Source organism: Frankliniella occidentalis, unplaced genomic scaffold (genome assembly GCF_000697945.3).
Source record: "Frankliniella occidentalis isolate FOCC.00 unplaced genomic scaffold, Focc_3.1 Scaffold99, whole genome shotgun sequence".
Taxonomy (NCBI): Eukaryota; Metazoa; Arthropoda; class Insecta; order Thysanoptera; family Thripidae; genus Frankliniella; species Frankliniella occidentalis.
In genome coordinates, this window is record NW_026267228.1 from 209996 (window position 1) to 220302 (window position 10307).

General features: G+C 51.7%; 1 protein-coding gene across 3 annotated transcripts in view; it reads left to right on the forward strand.

The window, feature by feature from the left end:
* The window catches only part of LOC113214298 (zinc finger protein with KRAB and SCAN domains 1-like), a 155459-nt gene extending 145367 nt beyond the window's left edge, over positions 1-10092 (forward strand). For all 3 annotated transcript variants that reach the window (XM_052269692.1, XM_026433612.2, XM_052269691.1), the window contains one exon: positions 5688-10092. In XM_052269692.1, the coding sequence (XP_052125652.1) occupies positions 5705-7057 (1353 nt within the window). In that variant the 5' untranslated portion in view covers positions 5688-5704 and the 3' untranslated portion in view covers positions 7058-10092. The remainder of the gene's footprint in view (positions 1-5687) is intronic.
* The last annotated feature ends 215 nt before the right edge of the window (positions 10093-10307 follow it).

Below are 10307 nucleotides of genomic sequence, written 5' to 3' on the forward strand. Positions count from 1 at the left end.
CCCCCCTGTTTCTCGTGTCGCCCTACCCGCTCCCGTTTTTTCCCCCACCTCGTTTTCCCCTCACTCCACATTGACCGGCGGTTGACTTCTAAGAACAAAATTCGTCACCAACAGGTGTTATTGATTTGTCTCAATACTAGGAAGTGTTTATTATTTTTCGGCGCACGAGGCCACTTGTCGATCCGTCCATGACCTACCACACCAGGGCGCCCCTGCAAGTTGTCCGGTTACTACTTGTTGCGACTCCCCCCTCTACTCAGAGGATCAGTCCAAGGTAATCGAAACATAATGGAACCAAGCAGGAAATAGTAAGATAATGATTGCGATCTTTCTTCCTCGTCGTTTTACTCCAACACAAAGTTTTTGGAGGTTTTCGCAGCGCTAAAACTCTCCCTAATGAGAAAAATATGTTAATTTTCTGTAATCCCTTTTCGCACGTCTGTAAACTGAAGAGTCTCGGCGGCAAGACATCCTGCTCTGCTGTTTACCCTGTTTTGTTTTCAAAATCGAGAAAAAAAAATGAGTGTTTTTTCTTAGCCATTGCCTTGTTGATCCGCCCGAGGGTAAGATAGATAGGATAGGGATAAGAGAGGAAGAAAGAGCTGTTGCAGCTGGTGTAAAGGCGTCAAAGTCAAGTTGGTTTTGCTGCGACCTTTTCCGTTTGCTAGCCGCGGGCCCTGGAGTGATGTCCCTGAAAGTCATGCAATAGAGAACGACACAGAGCGTTAGCTTGCCTTAGCTTCGCGTTGGCCTCGCGTGAGACTCGCGCTAGCCCTGCGTTAGTCTCACTTCTTGGAGCTCTCGAAACTTTCTCTCTTTACAACGTGCACTAGGCTTTCGTTTGTGTGGCCACCCCATTCTATTTTCCTCTTCCTCTATCTATCCCTATAACTATCCTATTCCAATTTCACTAATGTTTCCTTTGAAGGATTTTTTGTTGTGAGTGCAGTGTAAGACTAACTGAACTGTGTTTTGTTTATTTTTGTGACCAAAAAAAGGTCTGGTTTTCACGTTTCAGCGATAAGGCAACTCACACTATTGGCACAAACTAACAAATTGCCGCGGAGTTGGGGGCGGAGCACCTGCAGAACACAACTTGAGCTGGTGGTAGTCGGCGTGCCAGCAGCGTTGTGCTAGTTAGCCCGAGACATGGCATTTCCTCTCTTTCTCTCTCACTCTCTCTCCCTCGCTCCCTCCCTCCATCCCCCGTCTCCCTCCGTCTCCTGTCAAACACCGCCGCTCTGTGTGGACGTGCTTGCCGATCCCCCCCCCCCCCGGTTTTCCTCCCCGGCCGCGCCCCGCAGCTCGATGGTGTTCGTCAAGTGCAGGACTCTGCCGCGAGGGAGCGCTGCCCGCAGCGGCACCCAGCGCTTTGCTCCTATAAAAGAACGACTATCTGGAAGACAAGTAGCGGAAGAGAGAATACGTGCGAAAACATTGCGATTCAGTGTTTTTCAGTAGAAATCGTTCGTCAGATCACCTGCCACTTGTCAACTTGACTTGGCAGTTATAAGAACCAAAAGAGTTTTTGGCTACCCTTTAACGTTCACAATTTCAGTAAATAGCTTGTTTCACTTCATTTTTATACGGTCCCCAGACTCTCTATTTTCCAATTTTCCACGCATCTGATGCGATGCATTCGAAACAAACTTGCACACACTTCATAAAGTAGTACAAGTACCTGGTGGTACAGAGGGGGTGGGGACGGGAGGGTAGTGGAGTGATCGCCACACCCACCCCCCTCACTCGCGGGGTTCCGCCCCTGGTGCGTGGGGGGGGGGGAGGGGAGGGGAATGGGGGAAGGGTAGCAGGCGTTGCGTTGAGGGCCGGGACGCGGCTCAGCACTAATTTGCTCGGGCTGCTAGTCTGGAAAAGAGGATTCTGCAAATAGTGCCTGCAGCGCACCATCCGTCGTGGAGCCACCCAAGCTGGCGCGTCCGCCCCACCCACCCCACCACGACCCCCGGCACGCCACGCCTCCTGGCCCTGGCCTGATGATTATTTGATCCTCGTTTGGTAATGCGGTGGAGACGAATGGAGAGGAGAGGGGAGGGGAGAGAAATGGGAGAGAGTGGGAAAAAGTGAAGAGGGGAGAGTGAGGGAGGAGAAGCGGGGTTAGGGGACTGGAAGTGAGTGAGAGAGACGGACATACAATGACGCCCTGGAATAAAGGAGGAGGGCGCAGCAGCGAGCGCGCCGCTGAGCCGCCCTTCTGGCAACAGACAGTCAGGCAGCCTGATTCATTCCGGCCTTCAGCAGCAATTCTCTGAAATAAATGGTCTAATCGAGGCGACTACGCCCTGGAATACCAAACAGCTTTGCCCCCCCCCCCCACCCCACTCCTTCTCGTACCTCCCTCATCTCTCCCGGACCCCTTGTCTCTCCCAGTTACCCCCCCTTACCCCCGCCCTTTCTCCGTGTTCGTTTCCGCCCCTTCTTTCGTATTGTTTGTCTCTTTCTCCTTTCTGTCTGTATCCCTGCCCACTCTCCCCCTCCTCGCTGTCTCTCTCTGCCTCTGTCTCCCTCTTTCTCTTTCGTTTTTGTTTCCTTGGCAATATCCTAACGATACCAATTTTGGCGTGGGCCTACTGGTCCCCCCCCCCCCCTCTCTCCCTCACTTCGTCCCTCCTCGTCCCCTCGAAAGGTTATAGTCGTGCGCAACCTGTGGAGCGCAGCAGCCTCGGCGCCATACATATTTATACTGCGAGCCGGCCTGGCGGGGGGAATTAGAAGCCTCCCCCTCCCCATCTCCCTCTCTCTCTCCCCCTATCTCTCCTCCTCTCTCCCTTTCTCGCACTCTCGCTCTCTCAGTCTCCAGCCGACCGCCTTATGTGAGATTTACATTTCTACCTCCGCGCGGTTCGCGCTTCCTCGTCGAAGTCCCTCCCATTCCTCTCCTCTCTCTGTCTTTTTCTCTCTTTCTTTTTCTGGCATGGTGCTAGTGACCGCGCAGTTCATGGCTCTCGCCACGCTTTCCCCGGTACACGTAGCGAGGATTATGGCTATGCCAAGAGAGTGATGTCGATAGCGCGATGGAAAATGCAACAATGTCTGGCATCCCTTGTGAAAAGGATAGTTTTGATGTGCCTAGTACCTTTAATGCCCTTGACAGGTGAAGAGTTCCCGCTCACAACTCTTTCTACCTTTTACACTCACATCCACATCCAAAAACATGCTCTTAAAAATGCATTGTAGAGCTTTTTCTACCCTGAACGCGGAAAGCCGTCAATTTGTGTTTACATCCAAGTTGCTACGTTTTCTTATCAAATGTCTCGAAATTTCCCGCCCAGAGCGCTGCCTGGCGCGAGTAAATGGAGCGTAGAGTCCATAGGCGGCGGCCTCATCGCCCCAAAGACATTCCCTCAAGTACCGTCCGCCGGCTGATACGCAGGTCGGGGCGGGGTGAAGCAAGGCGAGGCGAGGCAGAGTTGGGTGGGGCGGGGTGGGGCTGGGCGCGGCGGGCCTCACCATCGCACCATTTATCTTTGGGTCCTAACATCCCGGGGCCGCTCGAGAGACGGTCCGAGCCGTGGAGAGAGAGAGAGAGAGAGAGAGAGAGAGAGAGAGAGGTGCGGGGGTTGGAGATGGAGAGTTGGGTGGGGGGGGAGAGAGACAGGGGAGAGCGGGAGAGGGGGAGAGGGGCTCCGGTCAGGGAATGGTAAGGGCCGCTGGGTTCTAACGAGCTAGTCCAGTCCGCCCCGCCTGCCACGTACTGCCCCGTCCCAGGCGGCCAGGCCCGGGCAGGGGGATCATGTGCCCCCCCCTCTCTCTCCCTCTCTCGCTCTCTCCACCGCGAGCTCATACCGGGCGGGGAGAGCGGCGGGGCGCCGCTACTTGGAATCTGTTACACCCACACTGCCCGTTGAGCGCATTAGACGAGAAGTAACGTTCGCCCCCCGCCGCAACTACCCCTACTGCGGGGGCTCCAGTTAAATTGAGGGAGCGGTGGGGGGTAAGCCCCGCACCCTCGACTGGGGGATCTCCACGGCCCCGCCCCGCCCGCCCCGGGCACCTTCGACTGGCTGCCTGCCTCCGACCCTCCTCTCCATCTTTAGTGGCTTAACTCACCTCGCCACTGAAACCTTGCTGGCCGGCGACACGGAGCCCCGCGCCGCCGCAGCCCAGATACCACAAGCCACTGCGATAAACAACGATTGAAGTAGATTTTATTGGAAGTATTCGCTTTGAAATGTTTGTTGGGTTGCGAACTGTTGCAAATTTTCGATATACGCTTTTGTTAGTACATACTTGGAATTTTACGACGCGCAAAATTATTGCCCGTCAGAAGTTAAAAAGATAAAGCAACAAAGATGGTGAATTTCGTTGCCTGTCCGGTCCGGTCCCGCTCCGAGCGCCTGCGGATCCCCGGGTAGGCCACCCGCCCCGGCGGCGAGCGCGGCGGGACTGCCTACCCCGGGGTCTACAGGCGCTGGGCCCCGACGGACACCACGGCCAGCACCGTCCGCTCGACTGCGGTATTCGTCTGTAATTACAACATCCGCTCAATCAGTTGAAAATGGTAAATTTACCTCAGCTCGGTCGGTTGTGAATGGTAAATTTGTAACATTGGTTGTAAATGAAAAATTTACAACTGGAAAATTTTTAGATTTATAAATTGTGAACTAAAAAAATTATTGTAAAACCATAAGAAACTGCTGACAGTGGCCCCGCGGGCGTGGGGGAGCAATAATTACGTTGGAGTGGGACGGGGATGGCGCAGTGCGTTTCTCTGAGGAAAGCCGCGTCGTCAGCCCTCCGTCGTTACACTGGAGGCGGGGCGGGGCGGGGCGGGCATCGGGCCACACCAGGGACAAGCCGACAGTGGTGCCGAGCCACGCCGCCCCACGCCACAGCGCGCGCGCGCCCTTTTTGCGCCGACATCCGTCCGGCATCTGCTGCTGCGCTGCTGGGACAAAAGGCGCGGTGGCGGGGCGGGGCGAGGTCTGGTTGCGGACGGATTAGCCGGCCTGATCCGCCCCTGCCGCGCCCCGCCAAGCCCTGCGTGTTTCTTCAGCACTGCCGGCAAAAACACCCTCTGCTCTCTCACTCTCTCTCTCGCTCTCGCTCTTTCCCGGGCCGCGCGCGGCCGGCGCCCTTTTCATGCCAAACGCCATTGAGCGACACACGGCCAACTGCCAAGCTCATTTGGCGCGAGCGCAGCGCGGAGCGAGCGAGAGAACCCGCGGGGGCGAGAGAGTGAGCGAGAGAGCGGGAAGAGAGAGAGGCGGGGTCGGAAGCCGAAAAAATGTTAACAATGCGCCGCGAAAATTAATTAACGGCGTTTTTGCCCAGAGCGGCGTTGGGACGTGTCTCCCTGTGAAAAGTTGTCGCCGTCACCCGGGTGTAGTGTGCTTACTTTCTGCGTGGTCTTTGGGGAGGGCGCACTGGGCCCGTCTGGGCCCGTCTGACCCCTTCTCTCCCTCTCTACCCCTTCCCCTCCGCTCTCTCCTTAATTGAGTGTGTGTGTGTGTGTGTGTGTGTGTGTTTGTGTGTTTGTGTAGTTTTGTCTGAGTGTGCATGCGCGTGCGTTACCGTTTGAAGGCTCTCCCGTTGTACGTACTTTTCACTTCCTAGTCCGAGCCCCGCTCCGGGCGGCCCTTGCGCCGGAAGTGGCCTGACAGGTCCGCCACGGCCGCTCCGCGACCTCTTGCTCTCGTCTAACGCCACTCTCCCTTCACTTGTTGCAGGCTACCTGCACGACCTGATGCCGGACGCCGAGTCGTCGCAGCCCGAGACGGGCGGCGAGCAGCAGTGCGCCACCGAAGTGAGCAGCGACGGCGGCATCCCCATCTTCCGCATGCGCTCCGTGGAGGAGACGGAGGCGGCGCACGACCTGCTCGAGCTGTCGCGGTCGCTGCCGCCCCTCGCGCCCCCGGGCGTCGCCACCTACCAGCCCAACGACCCGGCCTCGTCGCCCAGGTCCGCGCCGACCGACCAGATCACGCTGCACTACCGGTACGAGGCCGGGCACGGCGGCGAGGACGCCGACGAGGACGCCGACGGCCACCCGGACCACGAGTACACCAACCTGCCGTCCGTGTCGTCGTCGCCGCCCCCCTCGCGGCCCACCATCATCTGCTACACGCCGCTGCAGCAGCAGCACCACCCGGCGCCGCCGTCGCCCAGCCCGCCGCTCACGCCCTCCTACACGAGCGTGCAGATCCTCTACCAGCCGCCGTCCCCCGCGCCCTCCTCGTGCTACACGTCGCCGACGACGCAGCCGCTGACGCCGCCCACGTCCGAGTACTCGTCGGACGCGGAGAACAACAACCCCAACGGCACGTCCGTCATCCAGCAGCCGAGCAGCCAGAGGGGCAGCATCGTGGTCGAGAGGTCGACGACAACGCGGAGCGAGGCGGCGGCCGCGGCGCAGCAGCGCGAGGGCGGCCCGCGCCTCGACTGGAAGGTCGAGGTGCTGCCCGTCAACTGCAACGTGGTCATGCCCAAGACGGGGCAGCCGCGCGCCATCTACACGTACGACGCGCTACGCAGCACCGACGGCCGCAGCAAGCGCACCAACAAGAAGAAGAAGGTGGCCGTCGCCTCGGACGACGAGGAGGACGACGACGCGCCCTCCATCAAGAAGGGGCGCTACGTGTGCGGCGAGTGCGGCAAGCGGTACGCCACGTCCAGCAACCTGTCGCGGCACAAGCAGACGCACCGCAGCCTGGACTCGGGCTCGGCGCGCCAGTGCAACGTCTGCGGCAAGGCCTACGTGAGCATGCCGGCGCTCGCCATGCACGTGCTCACCCACCAGCTGACGCACGCGTGCGGGGTGTGCGGCAAGCTCTTCTCGCGGCCGTGGCTGCTGCAGGGCCACCTGCGCTCGCACACGGGCGAGAAGCCCTACGGCTGCGCGCACTGCGGCAAGGCGTTCGCCGACCGCTCCAACCTGCGCGCCCACATGCAGACCCACTCGCAGGACAAGTCGTACTCGTGCCACCGGTGCCACAAGACGTTCGCGCTCAAGAGCTACCTCAACAAGCACCTCGAGTCGTCCTGTTCCAAGGACGACGACGAGGGCAGCGACGCCAGCAGACCCATCTCGCCTATCTAGTTGTAGAGGACCTTGTAATCCACGGCCTGCTCTCTTAGACTTTCTTTAAATACTCTATACTACTCATTCTGCTTTCTACTTACGGTTTTTTCGAAACTACTCTTTCCCTTTTTCGCCCCTTACATTTCTATTAGGCCCTTGCGGTTTCTTTTCTCTTCCTGATCCCGCCCTCCCCCTTGACGCGTGCCTACTGCATGCAATGTGCCTATGTACTGCTTGTCAATTCCTTTCACTCCTCAATCAGCGTGTGTTTCGTGGAAGTGCAGCAAAAAGGCCTAAAAGAGGAACCCAACCGACTGAAACAAAACTTTGACAGACAGGCCATCGTCTGACGCTGCTCATATTGACCAGGCTTTGCCGTGTACAGGCCTAAGAAACCAGACTTGTAACCAGCAGCAGCTTTCCCAACGCCAGACCTCTGCGTCTGGACAGGGCCGCTCGACCCAGCGGCAAACTCCCACCCCAGTGCTGTGACATAAACTAGTCTATTTATGCACGCTCTCTGGGCTACCTGAGCGATGCGCTTCCGGGCAGCCAGAAGAAGTGTTCATCGCTTTATTTATTTTTACATGAACTAGTCTTACTGTAAAAGTAGTGCAATTCGAGGAGATTTTTAGCCGTACTTAACTAATTAAGTAATTAGGTATGTCGTATTTATTATCTGTTTGTTCCTTTTTTATGTTCAGACTCAACCATTGGAATGCAGATGAGACTTGCGCTACAAGAACCAATGCAGTAGCAATACGTCCTGTCTGAACCAAACAAATCGCCAAATGGTACTCTGATGGCTACACGATATGTGATATGTAGCTAGTCATTTTACCTGTATATACTTTTAAAAATGTGCTCTGGAATTTCAAACCCTTCAATCATGATTCCGATTCTTGCGCACTAAATTTAAATTCTCTTGTGGAATGTGTTAAGTAAAGGAGCAATCAAGAAAGTACCATATGGCGATATGTTAAAAGAAGACTATTATATGGTTCTCAATTCTATTCACAATTGCATTTAATTTCAAGCAATCATTTTAGTATTACTTCCATACTTTTAATTCTCCATGTATGTAACACAGCTATTAGAAGCGCTTCACTGTAACGCAGAGACTTGGTTTTACATACTGTCTGTAAGATTTCATTTCTATTGTTTGAACTCGATGACTCAGGTGTTTTACAAATCCGTGATCTCTAAAAGCAATTTTAAAGAACGTCATCTCATTGCCATACATATTTTAAGAGCGTTCTCATACTCATTTGACATATGTTAACTTTAAAAACTGTTCACTTTCTAAACTCATAGTTGCTGCATAATGTTTGCATCTTTTATCTCTTCTTTTAGCTCTCAATTAGGACTTAGATACAACTTAATATGAAATAGCCGACACAGGTTTCTGCTCAATTTAGCCCTAGGCTTTCGTTTATGGCCACATCAGTACCGTGGCGGAGAGAAGTAAGAAATATCATGTCAGTTCTTTTTTCTTTAATCTGATAATAAAATCACCATCGCTTGTACATAAAAAAAAGTATTTTGATGCTAACTTTGGTAAAAAAAATTCTCATCGTGCATGTGGTTGTTGAAAATTAGGATAGTGACAACTGCAAGGAAATGAATAATTCATGCGAGTGTATCGTGTAGAGGAGAGGAAAGTAAAGCTTAGTTCGTTAAAGAAAAGTGTCTGAAAACACTGTTTACATCCCCCTTGCTTGTACGTTCGAAAAAATATAGTCTCTCACCTGGTACGTATAAGGCTCATTTAAATTGGAACGAAAGCAATACTCTTTTTGAGAATTTTATTTGTAAGTGATTCGTAATTTTTTATGTTGAATTTGATACTATACTAGAATGATGTTGAGCAAGAATGCCGAAGTATCATTGCCTATAGGCCCTTACTTGTAATCTCAGCGTTTCTAAAATAGGAATGATATGATCAACCAATAACAAGGGCGTGCATATGGTTAAAGCTCGAACGTAGTTAGAATTTGATATTAAGTTTTCACATACGTAAACGTTTTGTTACCTGACAACTCAAAAGCAATACCTAGAAAATTGTGAATTAAATCAATTGTAGATCGGAAATATGTTTAAATTTCTCTTGAGATTGATAAAATGGTTTTTAAATGCCTTGGTTTAAGAACGCATTGCTGTCTGTTCTGTTTTTAAAACTTTAGCAATAATTTAAAGAGAAATAAGGAACCGATGTGATTTTCAGGCCATAAGACTGGAAAAATCTCAAATCGGCATAATGTTTTTAAATAAAAGAAATCTTTGTGAAAAAAATGTTTAGGTCATTACTAACAATATCATGTCGAACCCCAACTTTTGTTGATGTATTTTTCAAATCATTTGTGACACTCATTTTATAGAAGAATTTTAAAGTATTCATCTTTTATTATTTCCTGGCTCAACAGATGTAGGGAAATTTTGCTATTATGTGCATGCATTGGTGAGTATGGTTCATCAGGATATTCAAGTTGATTCATGTAGTAGTCTGTATAAACATACTTTTTGGAAAAAGACTCCTGTAAATGACATGCACGAACTTGTCATAAAGTCAATTTTAAACGTTCAATTTTAAAGTGCTGTGTGGGGATCATTAAATAATTACCTCTTGTAAACTCTAGCACCTGTGATTAAAACCACAGTGGGCCTGGTTCCCAACAGTCGATATTGTACTTACTTTTGTGTAATGATATCCATGTTTTAGTAGGTTTTGTATTTTACACATAAAATAGTGAAATTCTAGCAGAAAAATTTAAACCAGCATTTTTGGCATTGCATTCCACTATTTTGTCCTAGTCCGAAAAGATCTGGAAGTTCAAGGGACTTATATGAAACTACTTTAATGGATGGGACATTCATAATTCTATGAGTGGCGAAGTTTGGAATCACCTGTGGAATGTTTTTTCTCTGCGGTGACCCCACATGGTGTTGGCTCGGTGAGGATATTTTTGTACAAGTTGTATGTAGAAGAACATTTAGGACGAATGCATTTGAAAGTAATCTTATTATCTTATTAAATAGTTCAAATTGTACTGGTAGCAGTGGCATTCTTTATTTCAAACTCTTTAACCCAAAACACAGACACTAACACTGTCCAGTTTCTGTATTACCTTTCACAAACCTAAAAAAAAAACGCGGTGGTTTGAGAAATGGCTAGGGCGTTTACACCGTCCCTCTGTAAGAAGGTAAACGTGGAGTAGGACGTTATGTCTAACCAGGCAATAAACGTGGCTCAGCAGTTTTCGAATGCAGT